This window comes from Diplotaxodon limnothrissa, linkage group LG3 (assembly GCF_057381915.1).
Source record: "Diplotaxodon limnothrissa isolate DT_005_m linkage group LG3, D_limnothrissa_male_GT1.1, whole genome shotgun sequence".
Lineage (NCBI taxonomy): Eukaryota > Metazoa > Chordata > Actinopteri > Cichliformes > Cichlidae > Diplotaxodon > Diplotaxodon limnothrissa.
Genome location: NC_140598.1, coordinates 19,675,061 through 19,695,054, shown reverse-complemented (window position 1 = coordinate 19,695,054; position 19,994 = coordinate 19,675,061). Strand labels below are relative to the sequence as shown.

At 41.7% G+C, this 19,994-nt stretch overlaps 1 protein-coding gene and 1 pseudogene across 1 annotated transcript; one reads left to right on the top strand and one right to left on the bottom strand.

Annotated features, from left to right (window-relative positions):
- Positions 1 to 19,467, bottom strand: part of LOC146634806 (uncharacterized) — a 42,683-nt pseudogene extending 23,216 nt beyond the window's left edge.
- On the top strand, positions 1,949 to 8,375 carry LOC146634807 (uncharacterized). The gene is made up of 4 exons (XM_085343483.1): positions 1,949 to 2,060; positions 2,775 to 3,122; positions 8,082 to 8,150; positions 8,239 to 8,375. Exons 1-4 carry the CDS (start codon positions 1,949 to 1,951, stop codon positions 8,373 to 8,375), a joined length of 666 nt encoding a protein of 221 aa, XP_085199609.1.
- Positions 19,468 to 19,994: the final 527 nt, after the last annotated feature.

The window sequence follows — 19,994 nt, the reverse complement described above, 5'->3', positions numbered from 1 at the left end:
GGCTCAACTCTTTAAGTTACAAACGTTGCATATTATTAAGTAAATCCAGCAAGTAAATTTTAGGTTTGGCTAACACAACTGCTTTAACAAACCAGCATGATTTACTTTGACCTCCAAACACATAATTAAGTTTAAGCAACCTAACATTAATTTAGATTTTCCTAAAATATCAAGTTGAAAAATTACATTAGTAATTAGTAAAAAATGACATTACTCTAACTCATTTTTTACATATATTTTACTCTATCCTATCCTGCAAATGGTGTCAAGTTTCTAAAGTAACTTTTCTAAAATCACACATAGCTATTTCATTTATTCCAACTGATTAAATAGTTTATTGCAAAAATTTTTCCAAGTAATGCAATTCCGTGTCATACAACATAAATCAAAGAGCAGCCCTTTAACTGTACTTCAGTAGAATCCCTCCACAAACGACCTCAGTAAGAAAGAAAATGTAGAATGTTTATTACCTGGACAAGGTCTGTTTAGTGAATCAGAAGCCAAAACATACCAATTCACTCCATTTTCTTTACTCCACAATGGTGTCTTCAAATTCCGATTGACTGAACACACCAGGCAATCAACATTGTGTAGAGTCTTGATAGCTGGGAAACAAGCAGAGCAATGGGGCCTGATGATCAACTTTGAGAACCACTATAAAGATTTGTAAATGTATATTAAATAAAACAGTCAATAAACTATGAAGTCTTCCAAATCACAATAATTTTAAATCATGCCCTTCTAAAATACCTCAGAAAACAAACATTACAACGTAAGGCAATTGGTTTTGCAAATCTGCTTATTATTAAGCATTAACTTTAACCTATCAACTTGGTAAATATCGCAGAATAATAAAAAAAAAAAAGACAAAACGTTTTAATGTTCAACAACGCAACAAAGGTAACGTATATAAGCCCCATCATTAAGGAACACGCTTTGGGCACACCAAGGTCTTCCAGGACAGTTGTTCCTTCAATCACAATTTTAGGGTGGAAGAAATGCTGCTGTATGTCTGGTGACTACATTCTTTACCACTTCTTCTGGGAACTGTTCCTCACTATCCTGCCAAGTAGGTTAAAAGGGCACATGTCGGGTTTTTTTTTTTTTTGTACCATTTAAAAATAAAACAAAAAAGTGAGACTTACCTACCAGCTGTTCTCTGAAGAGATCCTCCTCTTTTTTTTTTTTTTTTCAGATACACCATCAGGCAACAGATTGCGACCTCTCTCTTTGTTTCCATCGAACTCTGTAGAATAAAAAAGAAAACAGTTTACTAGGCGAAAAGTCTAAAATTGTAAACTTATGGGACTTGCAGTGTGTCCACTGTGCAGTGTGTGCAGTCTGGTCCAGTTTTTAAGAAGGTTGTTTCCAAGTTAACAGTGGTGATCCTTTAGAATTCATTATTCAGCTGTGAAAAAAGAAGAAGAAGGACACAATTAAATAGTACAAAATGTTAATATAATACACAATGTCACCTGAGCAATGGCGGTACATTAGCTAATATCCAATACACTGCTGTAATTTTTCGCTTTTTTTTCTTGAGGTGCCAAGCGGATTACACACTTCAAACTCATCCACATACAAAATGAGGGAAATGGCTGGACTCTCTCCTGATAACAATTTATTGTACCCTGACAAGTGACAAATTTTAATTATAAGTGGAAAAACTGACAATGTACTCTCTTATTTGTGAAGCACGTTTGCTAGCTAAAAGTAATGGCTAGCTAACCTTTTTTTAAAAAACAAAAACAAAAACAAAAAACAACAACAACTCTACTCTGCTAAATTATGATTAAAACTATCAAATTTTAGGTCTTTAAAGATGACCTTACCTGAAGCCAAGTGTACAAATATAACTTGTAATTCATCTATTTAGAATTCAGTGCTTTGTTATCTTACCCAACACAGTTTCGGGAAAACACACCTCAACTCCCACAAAGTGAGAAGAATGCTTCTTGTGCCCGTGATGATACAAACATATGCTACGGGGTTGCCCTGTGCTGCATGCATGGTCTCATACAAACCTATGGCTAACCAAAGTAAACACCAGAGTGACAGATGTAAGTAATTACAGAAAAAAATACATTGCCTTTTACTTTTGTAGAGTAACAACTCAAATAACAGGCTAAGTTTCAATGTGCATCATGTAGCTGCCATTGTCAGACTAAGCTTACACAGTAAACTTATATACTGTAGATGCTGACGTACTGCAACTTACAACACGTGCAGTTGTTCAGGTGTTGTGGCAAAAACAAAACCAAAAGAAACCCTTTAACCACTTTTAACCCCTGACTTTGACACGTCTTTTTATGTGATATCTCCTGGTGATTAATAAATTAACAGGATTTACTTTGATGAGTTTCTGTTCAGGCTCAAATCGGTTAAAGGGTCTCAGTGATGAAATACTAATAATAACTCCCCAAAAGTATCGAGTCTGTTTTGAAAATGTAAGGAGTAGAAAGTTCAGATATCTGTTTAAAATTGTAGGGAGTAAAAGTAAAAAGGAGTCACAAAAAAGTACTGAAATCCAGATACCAGAAAATTGTACTTAATTATTTACTGCCCGACTCTGGAGATGAGGAGAGGTTTTTATTAGTCGTTGATGTTAAAGTGTTAGAATTGTCATCAGTTACTATGAATCTATGTAATCAATATACACTAATAATGTAACATTACACAGTATTAACCTGAATGAATTTTGCCTCCTGAGGGTTACAGCTGTGAATGATGTCATCAATGGGCATTTTTTTGTGTTTTTATTTGTGTGTCCTCAGTTTCCCAGCATGCCCTGGGTGTGGTGGTGGAGGTGAATGAGGGGGAAAGATCTGTCCTGCTGCCCTGTCAGTACTTTGGGTTTATACCTGAGAATCCCACAGTGATGTGGACTCGCAGTGATCTCCATCCCAAATCTGTCCATGTGAGACAAGACGAAACAGACGATCTCAGAGGACAAAACCAGCGTTACAGCGGGCGCACATCAATGAGACCTGATGCTCTGGACACTGGAGACTTCAGCCTCACTCTGACAAAACCAACAAAGACTGACAGCAGCATCTACACCTGCTCCATCAGTGATGGGAGAGAAGAACGGAGACTGAGAGATATCCAGCTGCAGGTCAAAGGTCAGCCACAAACACCTTGTGTACAGGTCAAAGATCCTTCACAGATATTGAGCTTTAATCCTAGAAACTGAAGCAAAAATTGATCATTGAGATTTTTCATCCAGTTAGTCCTGATGTAAATATTACGCTCATGTTAGGAACCACTCGAATATGTGTGCGTATCAGTGTGATGTGTAAATCAGAGTGTAGCTAGTAACTGTAGTATCCTTAAGGGTAGGTTTTTTAAATTTAAGATTTAACACATTACATTTATCAAAGATTGTCTACGACAGCTGGTTGCTGACATGAATACCTCAAATATGTTATCCTACACCAGATCAGATGTTAGAAGTTATACACACTACAAAAGAGGACAAATTATTAGCCCGCCTATGAAAGTCAAAGGAGCTTGCAAAGAAAAGTGTCTGGACTTCTTTAAGTTGCTTGAAGACGTTTCACCTCTCATCCGAGAAGCTTCTTCAGTTCTAAGGTCAAATGGTGGAGAGTCCCAGATATAAACCTAGTGGGAGTATCCCCCCACAGAGGGACAAAAGGACCCCCTGATGATCCTCTAATCGCCTGAGCCAAGGTGTGAAACTGGGCGTGGGTCCCAATCAGCCAGAGTTTCGGGTGTGTTCATTGTGAAACCTGGCCCCACCTTATCATGCGAATTCCTGAGGTCAGATGGCCCAGGATGTGAGTGGGCGAAAGAGTGACCTTTGACCTTTAGATGCAGATGGACTGCTGAGCAGCTCAGCAGTCCATCTGCATCTTAAGGATAAAGGTCACTCTTTCGAGGATGCCAATGTTCACATTTTGGACAGAGAGGACAGATGGTTTGAAAGAGGAGTGAAAGAAGCCATCTATGTCCACTGTGAGCGACCATCTTTGAACAGAGGCGGGGGTTTACGACACCAGCTGTCTGCCATCTATAATCCAGTTTTGAGATCCCTTCCCAGACGCCTTAACGCCCACTCACATCCTGGGCCATCTGACCTCAGGAATTCGCATGATAAGGTGGGGCCAGGTTTCACAATTAACACACCCGAAACTCTGGCTGATTGGGACCCACCCCCAGTTTCACACCTTGGCTCAGGCTATTAGAGGATCATCAGGGGTCCTTTTGTCCCTCTGTGGGGGGATACTCCCACTAGGTTTATATCTGGGACTCTCCACCATTTGACCTTAGAACTGAAGAAGCTTCTCAGATGAGAGGTGAAACATCTTCAAGCAACTTAAAGAAGTCCAGACGCTTTTCTTTGCAAGCTCCTTTGACTACGATGACCTGGATGACTGAGAACCTTCACAGACACCCGCCTATGAAAGTTCATTTTATAAAAACGTATTTACCAGGTGTCGTTAAAGACAGGAAGGCATTTTTAACAAAGCTGTTTCAAACCCTCTAGTTTTGTTTTTCATCATTATATGAGTTTACTTTGCACACAAAAAGTTATTAACCAAAAAATAAAAATTACCACATGAACAGATTTTTTCTCAAGTCCAGACTGATTTATTTTGTCTTTGGCCCGGTGTTTTCTGAGTGAAAACTCAAACCCTTGAGTATCAATACCTGGAGTTTTGATACTATCAAAACCTGGAGTTTTGATACTTGCCATCTTGATTTTCTCAAGATAGCGCCTGTGTGGATTTATTTGGATTCTGCTTGTAAATTTGTCCTCAATGTTGTTGCTCCTTTAAGTTTCAGACAGTGCATGCCCAAGGCTAGTCTTTGACTAACTGATTCTACCCGAGCCATTAGAAAAGAATGTAGAAGATGTGAAAGAGAGTGGAAAAAGGAGACGCTGTATGTTTGTCTGGAAAGTTTATCAGAGAGCAGTAAAGGCCGCCAAGCACTCTTATTTTTCTCAACTTATTGCTGCTAGCTTGCATAACATGCATCATGTTTTGTATAACACTATAAATTCTGTACTTAATATTGAAGCCCATGTTCTTTTGCAGTCTTCTGATGTTACGTGCAATCACTTTATTAATTTTTCTGTGGACAAGGTTTCTAGCTTGAGACCTCCGACTCTATCTATTGCTCACCTGGCCATGCATGTTTCTTGCTCAAGTCTGTTTTCTGCTTTTCTACCAATTGCTCTACTTGATTTAGAGACAGTTGTGTTAAATGCGGTGGCACAATTTTTAATTGGTAGAAGGAAATTTGAGCACATCAGTCTTGGCCTCTCTACATTGGCTTCCCATCAAATTTAGGATCCGTTTTAAATCTGTTTTCTTTTATTGGGTTTTAAATCTTTAAATGGTCTGGCTCCTGTTTATTTGTCTGATCTGCTGTCCCCACTCGTTCGCTTTTGTCAACTTCGGTTGCTTTCAGTCCCTAAGTTGCGGCTGAAACTTAACCCTGATGGGGTTTAAGCTCTTGGGGGTGTCTGTGGTTCCCGAGCGCTGGGGCTACGAGAAAAGAAGGCCGGGGAAATGCAATAGGAGTACCCCCATCGCAGGGGGAAGCGTAATACCCCCAAGCGACAGGCTCATCGTAGTGGCGGCATTGTCGGAGGGAGAGGGACAAGGAACGCGAGAGGGGAAGTGGAGTACCCCAAACTGATAAGAGTGGAGATTGGCGGTACTAAGGCTGCGGCTTTTTTTGAGGGATTCTGCGGGCACTAGGCGCGTGACTTTCCCTACATGCGGTTATTTGCTAGCACGTAACAGAAAAGGGAGGCTATGTCATGCACTGGACCGTGGCAGTGGAAGTATAAGATCGAGGTAGGAGGTGCAGCGGCGACACCGAGGACACGGCCGCCACGACGGGCCACGTTTCACTATCAAGGATTGGAGAGCAGCAATGTCACTCAAGACCTTCCAGGTCTACTCGAGCACCTTGCGTTTCAACAACCGAGAGGCCAGATAAGCCAGGCGGTGTCGCGACCCCGAGGAGCGCGGCTACCACAAACTGGCCCCTATCAGAGCCATTTGGGACGAGTGGTGCGCGAGACTGCCTTGCATGTACCGGCCAAGCCCCGAGGTCACCGTAGACGTGCTGCTCCTCACCCCTTGCTCTTGGTACTTTTCTGGGTACCGGGATGACCAAAATGATTACGACGACGAGCTCAAAAGGTGAAGGCTCTTCCTTGAGCGGTTAGGCAAAGCCCTTGCGCTCCCCGCGATTGAGGCCAGGGCGATCGCCCCAGTGCTCGCCCAGCCCGCCGCCGCTGCAACCAGGTGCCCCGAGGGGTCACGTGACACCCCACCGACAAAGCGTGGCATGTGTATCGCAGGAGCAAGGACATCAAGGCCAAGACCCGGTGCCACCTGCACATGTGCTCCAGATACGCGATCACCAACTGCCCCAGCTGCGCTTTGCTTGGGGGTCCCCTCGGGCCGCGACGCCCGCACGCCATCAGCGCCACAGAAACCTCACGGAAGCACAAGGGTTAACATAAGTCCAATAAGTAGCCGAGATGCTGTTCGATCGGTGGCATTGTCTCAGACGTATCATGCTTGACACGCTTGTCGTGTATTACAGATGGCAGGTATGCAGTCGCTTGATTCGTCAGGGTCGTGTGGTTTGGCAATACAGAGAGTGGCTATAGTGAGTCTGCCGGTCAGTGGTGTTGTTTTCTTATGCAAAGTACCAAATGTTCCTTACGGCAATACGTCGAATCCCAGCTTGCGATGTTCAGACGTAAGCTCAGCGAACCAACTGGTAATCTGTTCCAGCAAGCTGGACGGATTTTTGCGTCCCGCGAAACACAGTTCGCCTATGTATATATGATATTCTTTTCCACCGATTTGTAGGATGTTTCTCGTCAGGATACTTGGCACTAATATGTCACATGGTCCGCGTGAACACATCTTTCCAAGACCCTCCTAGTGTTATCTACATCCATACTTTTTCACGTATAGAGGCTGACACACACATAGACAGGATTCTTGGTCTGGACCTTGCATCTCGGACCTCACATCTGAGTTACACAGCACACTTCTTCATGGCATGGAACATTATGTGTAGTGTAGCAATACACTAAGACACATAATAAGACACAAATAAAGAAGCGCATGAAGAATAACATGGAATGATCTGTACCTTTTATGCAACTTAATAAAATTACACATTTTGTGCTTTTTAACTAAGTTGCTCTGTGAACACAAAGCTAGGCCTAACACACAATGTTGCGGGGCTGTGTATGTTTAATTAGAAAATTACATTTGGTCGGGGGTCCGGTGGGTTTTTTGGTCGGGAACTGTGCGCTCAGTCGGGGGGAATTCGTGAGATTATATAAAGACGTGATCTGACAGTTGCTCGTAGAAGCCGGATGTTGTATTGACAATGTACTCCTTGAATGCAGCTGTGCGAGCGCTAACCTTTGCGCTGTGTTTCTTGTGCCGGTCCTCTAGTCAAAGCGCAATTAAACAAAACAGCAGTTACAGAGAGCGCTGTGATCGGGTGAATGGCAGATGCTATCACATTACCAGGCATTTTAGACAGTCCGACATCTGTGTTTTACAAAGACAGACTGCGTATCTCACCCACCAACCATTTGTACAGTGTAACACCCGTGAGATCGGGGTACCAAGTTACTATCCGCTTCCTCAGCTGCAGTGACGAAGGGCAATACATGTTAGGGGGGGAGCTTTTCACAGTTTTCGCCAAACCTGAACACTTGAACACTGGGGTGTATATTATACCATAGTAACCCGTCTACGTGGCGTGTAATGGAGATATGGAATCACACGATGAGTCAAACAGAAATCCCGGCGGGTTGTTGTTCAAAAGTCCAAGCCGCCACAATGCCTGAAGGTCATGGAGCTGACAAATGTAGAATGTGTATATACAAACGAAGAGGGGCAGATGATCAGACATGCTCGCAAACGACGAGGTCTGTTCAATCGAACAGAAGCGAAACTTCTACCACCGAGTGTATGTACAGTAGTTCGTGAACATAGCTCAAGAGTCCGCGGATGTTTGTCGCTATTGTAAAAAAATGATAATGATATGTCATGTGCTCTACTCTATAGCCTTGCCTACTTTACAGTTCTTGGAACCCATCAACACCAGTGTTCACTTGATAGACATATCACCACACAGTAAGGGCACAACAATGTTAGCAGTTTTTTTTTTTTTCAAAGTGTGTTACATATGTCCTAACACTTTTGTTTTTCTTTTAATTTGCAGTTGACAGGCTGAAAAATGCGATGGAAGAGTACAAGAGTACGATAAAAGAGCTCAGTGGCTGTTCAAAAGCTACTGTCGCCGTTGGAGGGCTTATTGCGACGTTGATTGTGATCGTTCTAGGGTTTATGTATATATGATCGCCACTTGGCTTGTATGTGTTTATGTCAAGTGTGGAAATAAAAGAAAATATATCATTGCTTACATGGCTTTTATTAGTGCCACTTTATTAAAACTTTTATTAAATGTGGAGTTGTAATTATTTTTATACATAAATTTAAAATGCGCTCATAAAGAGTTGGCGCTCAGTCCTCTTAAGGTCCTAAGCTTCGTCTGGCGTGAATGTCCAGACGATATATTGTGTAAGGTGACTTAGAGCGCAAGAAGGCCAATGCAAGCACGCTTACAGACACAAATAAGTTCTAGGTCAGAAGTGAGAGATACATTTAGCTTGTAACTGCATTTGTGCTTGCATAGCAACTGTTGATGCAGGACGTGTTAAAGATAAGCATGAAAAGAACAAGTCAACGAGAAACATCTGGAGGGTGAGACGGTTGAAACAAACAGCCATGTATGGTAAAAAGGTTGCAGATAATGGAAACTTGTCTAACTGTCATTAACTGTAACTGATGCATATTATCTGCTTTGCTGACGCAAGAAGGGGCTAAACCCTGACATATCAAAACCATTTTGAAGCTTTTTAGCGGAGATCTACGCTGATGATGCTCCCCATGCGTGTGTTCAATAAAATCATTGTTTGACTGAACTCATCTGGACCAGTGTCAATGGAAAATTGTACTTCGTAGTCAGTATAATCTTTTAATGATATAAGTTTGCATATGGTAGAATACTGCATGTAATCATTTGTGTTTAGAAGTATATAGCTGGTGGCATATTGAAAGAATGTCTCATCCTAGGAGGTCTGTAACATTCCAGGGTGTTCTGGCATTCACCCCCACATCCTACGAGCATGGGAGAGGTCGTACCTTGTCTTATTGTTTTACGGTAGGATTAACGTAGCTATGTCAGTTTTAGTCTAAGTGCCTTTTTACATATAGATGAACTGTTGGACTTTCCAGACCAGCAGGTTAAGGGAAGTCATTTATGGGGTCACACTCTGACACACACACACACACACACACACACACACACACACACACACACACACACACACACACACACACACACACACACACACACCAATGTAAGGAACAAACGCTCACTGGAGTTTATAAATAAAGACCAGGGCAGTCCTCAGTGCGAGTCTCAGTTCTGGAGGCTGCCCTTGCTAGCAAGAAATTCTGTGTTTCTCTTCTCTGATTCTCTACTGAAGAAGTATTTTAGAATATATCTCTTAACAACCAGTTTTTGTTTGTTTTCATCCTCAATATAAAAGAATCAGGACACAAGGCACACCTTACCGTTTTTTGTTGTGTGTGTCTTGCATTGTCTGTACGTATTACTATTTACTCCTGTGCATGTCCCTACCTGTATAACATATAAGCTGTGTCAATAAAAGAAGTCAACCACATGAGATAGAGTGATGAATCTGTTTTATTTGTCAACAACCCAAACCCATAATATATATGGGGGCATGATGAACATTAAAGGTACAAATGATTAGAATGTGAAAAAGGATCACACAGCATTTCACTTAGTGGATTTGATGCCAGCATAATGTTTCACACGATCGATGGTATCTGGAGTCACATGGGAAATCCATATCCACTGGTTGTCATTCAATAACATGCGGGCAGTGAGTCTATCCTCGGGCTGCAGCTTCAGCAGTTTGAACACAATTCGGCTGACGTGTTCACACCACATCACATTGGGCATTACAGTTATAAGATTACGGTTGCAGTCATGATCATCAACTTCATCTGGATCTAGAACCCGTTTGATGAGTTCAACCGTAGCAATGTCCGGATCGAAAAAGCTTAGCGTCTGACATCAACATAACTCTGACATCACTGATCAATAATCAAAGAACACACAGATCAAACTGATTGATCAGCCATCAGAGGAGTCGGATCAATGGAGCTGCTTCTGTTCCTGATGTCCCCTGTTTGATCCTGGACCTGAACTCTCCCTGCAGAGACAAGACAGTCAGACAAGGACAAACAACAACAATAGACCAAAAACAAGAGTGGAGCTGCAAATAAGGCCGAGAGGAACGCTGCAGAAAACTGTTCATGTGTGAATTCATCACTTCATAGATTTCTTTGAGCACTAAAATCAGAGCTGCTTCTATTTCTAATATGACAGCTGTACATTAGAGCTGCAACACTTTAAATGTGAGCCATAAAAACATGATACTCTACAAGTGCATTCAGCTCTGACACTGTCACATCATGAAGGAGACGTGGAAATCACTTTGTTACACAAATCAAAGTCAAATCAGTTCCATGTACTAATGAGAAGTGAAAGGATTGAAGGGTGGAGCAGGAAAAGCTTGTAGAACTGGGGGATCATATATAGATAGGACCGTGGGGTGTGTTTGGAGGTGTGGGGCCGCTCCTGAAATTCAGATACTTTATCTCCAATAATACTGAGAGCCAGGAGAAAGGACAAGAAACGATTCATTCATCTGAGTCTTAATTGTCACATCTGAGAAGTGACAATTATTTCTGCATGTATGACCTGACACTAATTTGACCCCCTCACACCAGGTCAACGAACCACAGCTGTATACTCTTCTCTACTACATCTAACTAGAAGCAGCTATCTGTCTAATGTACAGCATGATACAGACAAACAAGAACATCTCATGTATTGCACTCATACGCAGAACACGGGAGACTTAATGCAGTAAGTCAAAGAATATAGTTTAAATGTTTGCAAAGCAGGGAAACACAATTATATACATCACCAGTACATCAGTCACACGCTCACTTACACCACTGGAGCCGGAGATTAAATACATCATTACTTAAAGAACAAGACTTCATTAATTATTTCAAAAAAGGAATGGGCAACATATTTAGATAACAATGGCCCACCAGGAATATCACCGTGTTCTATGGGAAGCTGGAAAGGCTAACATAATATCTTATTGTTCACATAAGACAAAGGAGGGAAAAAGGCTTGTATTAGAACTGAACAAGAAATTCGATCATTAGACTCTGCCTGTGATGCCTCACCAACAACAAGCTAAACCAACAAACTAAAACTAGAATGAAATAATTCACAAGCGAACAGTTTCTGATGCAAAAGCTGCGTTTGGAGAACCTTGAACATGGTAATAAATCTGGAAAATTTCCCCCCAAAACCACTTAAATCTAAATAAGGAAAAAACGCTTCCACTGGGAAGATTCCTCATGATCAACAATAAATACATAAAGATGTTAAAGATTGTTATGAAGCTTTATACTCATCACAGATTAATCCAACTAATGTACCATTTTCTGGATTCACCTCATTCAGTGTCTGAATTCTGAAACAGCCCCAGGTCCACATGGTTTTCCAGCCATTTTACATTTTGGCCTACACTGGCACCTTCTTTTTTCAAGATGGTAATTCAGATTTACAATAATCACACACTATCTCCAAACATGATCTCTGCCATCATTAGTCTGCTTCTTAAACCAGCCCAAGATCCTACGCTTCCATCCAGCTACTGCCCAACCTCACTCACAAATGTAAGCCTTAAAATACTTTGCACTTGCCCAAAGATTATAAAAAAATCTCTCCATTCATAATCCATCCTGACCGAAGATGTAGAGTTCCTCTGAGATAGACACCTGAGAATAACTTTAAAAACTCTACAAAAACCAAAACACAGTGGTAATCTACAACTACCACATTCTTTACACTACTTCTTATCCAACAAAGTGCTGTGTTTCAGAATGGATTAAACCTATTAGACTGGTCATGGCTGGACCAAGAACAAGCACTCTGTGGAAAAGTACAAATCTGTAATCTGCTTGTTAGGCATCATAACTGCTTTAAAAGCCTCAATATAAACACCCGGAGAGAATGATTAAAAGTAACAGTCTTCACGTATCCCATTTAAATTTTGAATAATCCAGTAATGTCAGAAAAATGAGCCTTACACACTCAAACACATGCACGTACTCCACAGACAACTCTGCTGATAACTATATACATGCTATTCAGATAAAACTGAGGTAATTGTACTCGGTCCTAAAACTCTTGGTTTGTAACCAGATACTTAGTCTGGAGGCGTCATGTTGGCCTCCAGTAACTCTGTGAGGAATTTCAGACTCATTTACTTACTTCTAGATTACGTCAGTTTGAGGAGAATGTCTGCATAAAAACAACTGGATGAATTTGTTTCACTGATCACTGACCAGATCAGCCGACCACCATCAATGAACTACATGGTCACTGATGGTGGTCGGCTGGAGGCTTGTCTCCCTGTATGCCCTGCAGCTGGCTGTGGGGTTTTCTGTGACTGTGGTCGTTTGGCGGCTTCCTGGGGGCTGGAGATCTGCAGGTGTCATTTTGGGGAATCTGTGTGAAGACCTTTGTTGTGATTTGGCGCTATATAAATAAAATTGAATTGAATTGAATTGTGTCTGCCTCGGTTGGTGGTGGGAGTGGTGGTGTTTTTTTAAGTAACGACCCCAATCCTGATGGCAACAAAGAAGGGAAATAGCTCCAACACGCACAAACATTTGATCACACAGCATGTACTTAACTAGATAAATAATTTATTGCTGCTTAGTGATGGTGGTCACGCTCACAGAGAGCCGATGAAAATCGACCAGAAACCAAATCAATATCTGATTGATAATGGAATCGGAATCACTAAATTCTTATCAATTCCAAATCCCTACTTTAAACTTAGTACACTCATGTGCCCTGCCTGGGACGGGGTCCGCTGGTCGCTTGCAGGCTCTTTCATATTGTTGTCTTCCAGATGCTCTGTGCTTTTATTTTCTACTTTTTCTGTTGCAGCTGTAGCAGTCGGAGATTCATTGCGTTTCTATTTGTTGTCTGTCTTTATTATGTGATGAAAGATTTTTGAGTTTTGTGTTATGTTTATTTGTAGCTTCATTTAAAGGAAGAAGAGCTTGTGAATTGGAACCACCACAGAGAAAGGGAGTGAAAACACATGTGCAGAGGAATGCTGTGACATACGATACTTCCTCCTGTGTTAACAGACAAGTTAACGGTCTCTCTCCTTATAAGGAATGTTTTGTTTTCTATACATACCAAGCTATCTCCTTTTTCAACAGACAAGCTAAAGGTATCTCCTTTTAAGGAGATATTATCAGTTCCATACATGCCACTCCTACTGCTGTGGAAACTTACTTGAAGTATAAATAAAGAATGTGCTAAGAGCCCTGGGCGGTTTTCCTCTGTGTAACATCTGTTCTGCACACGTAGGCAGTAGCTGAATGGTGCAGAGCCGATCGGACCAGGGACGGGGGATCGTCCATGTATATGTACATGAAAAAGATATCTTGAGTCTGAGTTTCTTTGTCTTCTAACAATTTTCTCCTCACATTATGTTTTCTCCCTCCTGCCTGTGTCAGCTGGGACATTATTGCACATGTACTGTAACAACAGAACAACCAGGAGACAAACTGAATGCAGAGCTTGAGAGTCCACAAAACACAAAACTGGGTCAATGATCCAGGAACCATGACACTACTGTCTTTATATGATCTAATCCAAAGCTTGCTTAGATTTCTCATTATGGATGATTTGATTATAAATCAATTAATGGTTCATCCTGTGAGATAACACTTTCCGTTTCTATTTTCCATCACTGATAGTGGTGCCCCAGTATTTTTCTTCTTCAGTGCAGGGTCATAGTTGAGTCTATCCCAGCTGTCGTTAGGCTAAAGCATGCAGCCTGTATAAGATAGTGTAGGTCTAACACAGAGAGAACACAGTGTGTGAACCAATAAAATCCTCTCTGACCTTTGACTCTCAGATTGCTCACTGCTTTCTTAAACACGATGTTTCCCTCTTGGCTGTAGACGGTGCAGGTGTAGACTTGTGTGTCTCTCTCTGTGGGGTGTTTCAGGGTCAGACTGAGGTCTCCAGATTTCAGCAGGTCTTTATTCATCTCTGTTCGGCCTCTGTAATCCTGATCCTGTCTATCTGGCTGATCACAGCCATCCTGATACATGTGGACCTTCCTGTTAGCGTCTCTCCACTTCAGCATCATGAGGTAAATCAAGTGTGGTTTTACAGGACAGCTGTACAAAGTCCTTTCCTGCATCCACCTCCTTCTGGGGGACTGAGAAGACAGTGAAGCACGTGTAAGTGATACAGACAGCAACATCAACACTGATGGTAACATTACCTCCAATTCCACTCCTTGTTTCATCGACTCAGACTTGTGATATTTCCACGTGTGTTTATGTGGAATATCAGAAAGTTTTCATAAAAAAACATGCATGTAGTGATTGTGACTGAGACGTGAGCGCTAACAGCGTACACATATATGTGGGACTGACTGAGCTTTAGCAGTATGCTAGCCACATGCTAAACAAACATTATGAGAAACTCATGAAAGCCTCATGGATGATGTGGACACTCACAGTTCATCTCTGAGCTTTTACAGTGACCTCTGACCTCTGCCCTGTATCTACAGCACTCACCTCCACTGACAAAGAGCAGCAGGATCTTTCCCTCCCTGCTGTGGACGGTGCAGGTGTACGTGTGTGTGATTGTGGGGTATTTCAGGGTCAGACTGAGGTCTCCAGGTTCCAGCAGGTTTCTCTTCATCTTTGTTCGGCCTTTATAATCCTTGTGCTGTTCTTCAGGCTGGTCAGAGCCGTTCTGATACACATGGACCGTCCTGTAATCGTTGTCCTTCCACTCCACTTTAGCGTCTTCGGGCAGGTTAACTGTGGTTTTGCAGGGCAACTGGACAGACTCCACCCCCGATTTCACCTCCACCTGGTAAACTGAGAGAATAACAAAGGACAACATGATTAGGGCTGGGTATCGTCGCTGATTTTCAGAATTGATTTGATCGACAATTCGATTCATTTTGAATCAGGCAGTCAGAAATATTGTAATTCTGATCACGTATCAGTACATTTCCATTTTGTTTATATCTATAGAAAGCTGACTCTTGCGAGACTTTATGAAAGGTGTAAGCTGTTTAGTAAAGTCATGTTGTGGAGCTGTTTCACTGATCAATGACTGAGTCTGAAGGAGGTTTTCTGACTTCTGGAACAAACCTGGAAGTTTCTCTTCAGCTCTCTGTATCAGCTGTTTGTAACTCTCAACTCTTTCAGCTTCTGACACTAAACTACAAAAACAGTTCAACATGCCCAGAATATCTTTCTGTTACCTGGATTCACTTAGTCCATCATTGCGATTCTGATAGAAGGTCACATGAATCATTTAAGTTAACCCAGAGTTTATCCTGCAAGTTCACATGAAAGGGGCGGGGTTTATACATGTTTATACAAGTCCTCAACTTGTTGCACTGACATTCCTGTAACAATGCAACGCACAGTTTGCATGTCATTTAGGGGGTTTTAGTCAAATGTATTTCCCCAGCAGAGAAGTCACTTGGATGAGTGACGAAACGTTTCTCCCACAAAACACAACGTCCAGATGAACAGAATCAACTTTTGGAGATTCACAGCATATGTTACCATGGCGATTTTCCCTGTTAAAAAATGAACCACCTTCATAGCACAGAAAACCCAGGATTAACCCTGAAGCTACCTACATAACCAAAATCTGGAAGGATACCTGCTAAGCGTCAGTGTTATGGGTAATGTAGGAGGGACTCACCTGACATGAAATAAAATAACAGACCTCCAGAAACAACGAGAACCAGAATAATTGGGAGCGCTATGCCCCAGGATGGAAACCGCTCTATGTAGAAAACAATAAAAGAGCCTAATGTTAAAACATAATAATAATGATATCACAAGTATGGCTTACATATACAGAACCTTTGATATATATCTCTGACCTTTGACCTGCAGCACTACTTTCTGTCTCAGGATGTTTTTGTCCCTGTAGATGGTGCAGATGTATCCTCCACTGTCTGTCTCTGTGGGGTGTTTCAGGGTCAGACTGAGGTCTCCAGTTCTCAGCAGGTCTTCATTCATCTTTGTTCGGTCTCTGTAAAGGCCGTCCTGTTTCTTAAGGTGGTCACTTCTGTTTAAATACACATGGACTATCCAGAGTTCTGGGTCAGAGCGAGTCCACTCCACTGTGGTGTCATCAGGCAGGTCAGGTTTTGTTTTGCAGGGCAGGATGACAGAGTCTGAGCCTTCCTCCACCTTCACCTCCACCTGCTGGTCTGAGAGGACAATAAATCACAAAATCGACTAGACATCTGGGAGCTGAGCATTAATGTTGCTGACCTCTAACTCTGTTGTAATATATTTAGCGTTTCTTTTTGTCCAATGAAACTAAACTGGATCTTTAATGCTAATATTCCATTTAATCATAATTTGGTCATTTCCAACATTAAAAACCCTTGATGCCATGGAAACATTGCTTAATGCACACAAAGACCTTTTCTAAAAGACGCTTATAAAGGTTTTCAGCATGCAAATGTAGTGTAATTTAAACATAACTAAGCGGTACTGAAAAGAAACAGCTGGCTGAACATGTGTATGTAATTAGACTAACAGGTCAGTGACATGATTGGTATAAAGGCTAAGTAAGAAAATGAAAGTTAGTTGTAGAGTGCTCAAGCAATAAAAAAACACACCTGACAGAAACGTTTTCAACTGCCTTTTGAAGGAGTCCACAGAACAAGGCTGGAGTGCTACACTGTTGTATGTAGGTAAGAGAATTTTATAACTAATTCTAAAATCAACTGGGAGTCGATGTAAAGCAAATAAATGAAGTGTGCTTCGAGCTTGTGTGGCACCTACAAGTGTATGGTCAACATTGTAATTTGGTTTAAACATTTATTCATGTAAAAGGCCTTATTTCATTGTGCTTTTGCTCTTTTCAGTTGAAGCTATGATGATGTAATTGCGCAGCATCGCCACAAGGGAGAAGTAGCTGTGAGTGTGATAGGCCGTTGCAACTCTCCTGTACCTCAGATGAGGAAGAGCCTGCAGAACAAACGCAGCTCGTGTCTCTTGTCTGTACTTTTCTATATAAAACAGACCCCATAGAGATTTTGCATCTGAGTCAAAGCTCAGAGAAGAATCAAATACAACAAGATTACCATTACTGGGCAGCCTATCCAGATGGCAAGGCTTAAAAGACAGACAGCTGGATGCCATCAGCATAGAATTGATAACATTTAATGACCTCAGCTAAATAAAGGATGTAAAATAAAAAATAATGGACTCAGAATTGAGCCTTGCAGAACCCCACAGATCAGATCAAAAGTGTCCGAGCAGAATTTGCTTGCCCTGAGTTAAACTAAGTTAAAAGCTGAAAACAAAAGTAACTGTGGATATAAATGGCCAAATATAGGTCATGCTACTACTTTCAGTGAATGTGTAAATATCAGGACTCCTACCTGTCAGTGATGCTAACATTGCTGATGATAGCAGGACACCCTAAAGCAGGCCCTAGGTAACCTGCCCTTGGACAGTATCCCACATCCACATGATCCTTTGGGAGTCAGCAGACAAGTTTAACAACAGCTGGTTGAACTCAGCATTTTACTTTGCTTGTTAGCTTTTTTTAATGAGGTCTTGGGTTTCACTGGGAGCCAGCAAGTGGTGAAAAACCTCAGCATCCCTGAAGAGTGTTACACAGTTTTTACAACTAAAAACTTTCATCAGAAAAAAGAAAATATCATGAATGATCTCTGCAGTTTTTATACAAAGTGTTCTCCTCATTTTTCGTCTGCTTTGTGACGACCATGGAGCTTAGATCTAAAACGCTGTTGTTTGTTTTAAAGGATTGGCAGAAGACTTTGAGTTTAAGCTCTGATCCGTCTACAGTACTGACTCCTGACCTGCATGATAAGCAGGTGTTTGTTGCTGACCTTTGACCTGCAGCTGTATATCTGTCAGTGTCTGTTCCTCTCTCCCAGCACTGATGGAGCAGGTGTAGCTGCTACTGTCGATCAGTTGTGGTTTTTTCAGAGTGAGGCTGAAGTCTAAAGTGTGCAGAGCATCACGCCTCACCGATGTGCGTCTGCTGTAACGCCGGTTTTGTCCTCTGAGATCATCTCCTCCTCCTCGTCGTAGGTGGACGGATTTGGGATGAAGATCACTGCGATTCCACATCATTGTGGGGTCCACAGGTATGAAACCTGAGTACATACAGGGCAGCAGGACAGATCTTTCCCCCTCATTCACCTCCACCACCACAGCCAGGGCATGCTGGGAAACTGAGGAAACACAAACAGATGTAGAAATGAACTGCAAGCTGTGTGTTTGTCCCAGAGTCCTCACAGGTGACAAATTAGCTTCAGAAACCCAAGACAGGTGTTTGAACACTGAAACATGGACTCTTGACTGCACAATAGTAAGCTGTTATAGTAAGTGTTTCCTTCACCACTTAATGTGAACATTGTGTTGTGTGTCTGTGAGAGTTTTGTACCCTTGTAAACCAAAATTTTTGAAAATTTTATTTTTGTGCATCTACAGATGAGAATTTTGTTTGTAAAGATTTTTTACACAAGTTACAAGTTGATTTTGTTAAGGTCTGTTTACAGATACAAAGCAAACAACTATGTTTAAATCTCTGCACTCAGGTTCCCTGGCTGTGTGTGACTCTCAACCTACGAGTACGAATTTTGACCTGATTTTTCTTCCTTTCAGCTGATTGGTCAATGTCATGTCAATCACAAATGTAACAATCCAATCAGAGAGCAGATGGGTTCAGCTGTTGGGGGGTGCTTTATGTAGCTTCAGGTCCTTGAAGGGAATAAATGCCCTTTTAAATGCCAGCCGAGCGTTTTCCTTCATGACCACGAAGGAAAACAGTCTGTGGTGGTAGTAGCTGCTATCGGATATTTACATAGAGATCCTCTATGTAAATATCCTCTACTGTATTACCCTTCAAGGACCTGCAGTTCAAAAAAGCGACCCTCCGACAGCCAATCCCATCTATTCTTAAATTAGATCTGCCTCGCCCAGGATCTAACACTGAACCTTGGTGAGTCCTACCTCCAAAACAAGTCGTAGGGATGTGTACGGTTGTTTATATTCACTCTCATGTCATTTACTTCCTTAGAAACATAACTCTCATTGCATCTGTTCGTTTTATTATCAAGTATAAAAGTAACAGCCCTCTCACACTGCTTTTATCCTGTTTACGATTTCACTTTTTTCCTAATCCCAACTGACCTTTGACCTGCAGCATACTTTCTGTCTCAGGAAGTCTTTGTCCCTGTAGATGGTGCAGATGTATCCGTGTGTGTGTGTGTGTGTGTGTGTGTGTGTGTGTGTGTGTGTGTGTGTGTGTGTGTGTGGAGTTTCAGGGTCAGACTGAGGTCTCAAGTTCTCAGCAGGTCTTTGTTTATATTCGTGCAACCACAGTAGAGGTTGTCCTGTTTGTTTACTGTCATTTGGATGCACATGGACCATCATGAGTCCAAAGTCAGAGTGAGTCCACTCCACTGTGGTGTCCTCAGCTCAGACTTTGTTCTGCAGGCTAGGGTGACAAACTATGACCCCTCCTCCACCTTCACCTCCGCCTGTTGGTCTGAGAGGACAATAAACAGTAATATGAAGAACAGAAGCAGCACTAGTAATACTTATAGTATTTGAAGCAGTCACATAAGACTCATTTAGAATTCAAACAAAAAAATCCTTCAATTTGTTTTGAAATTCAATGCAGAAACAGCTCTGGACTGCTTTCTAAATATCTTCTTCAGGACTGTGTTAAAT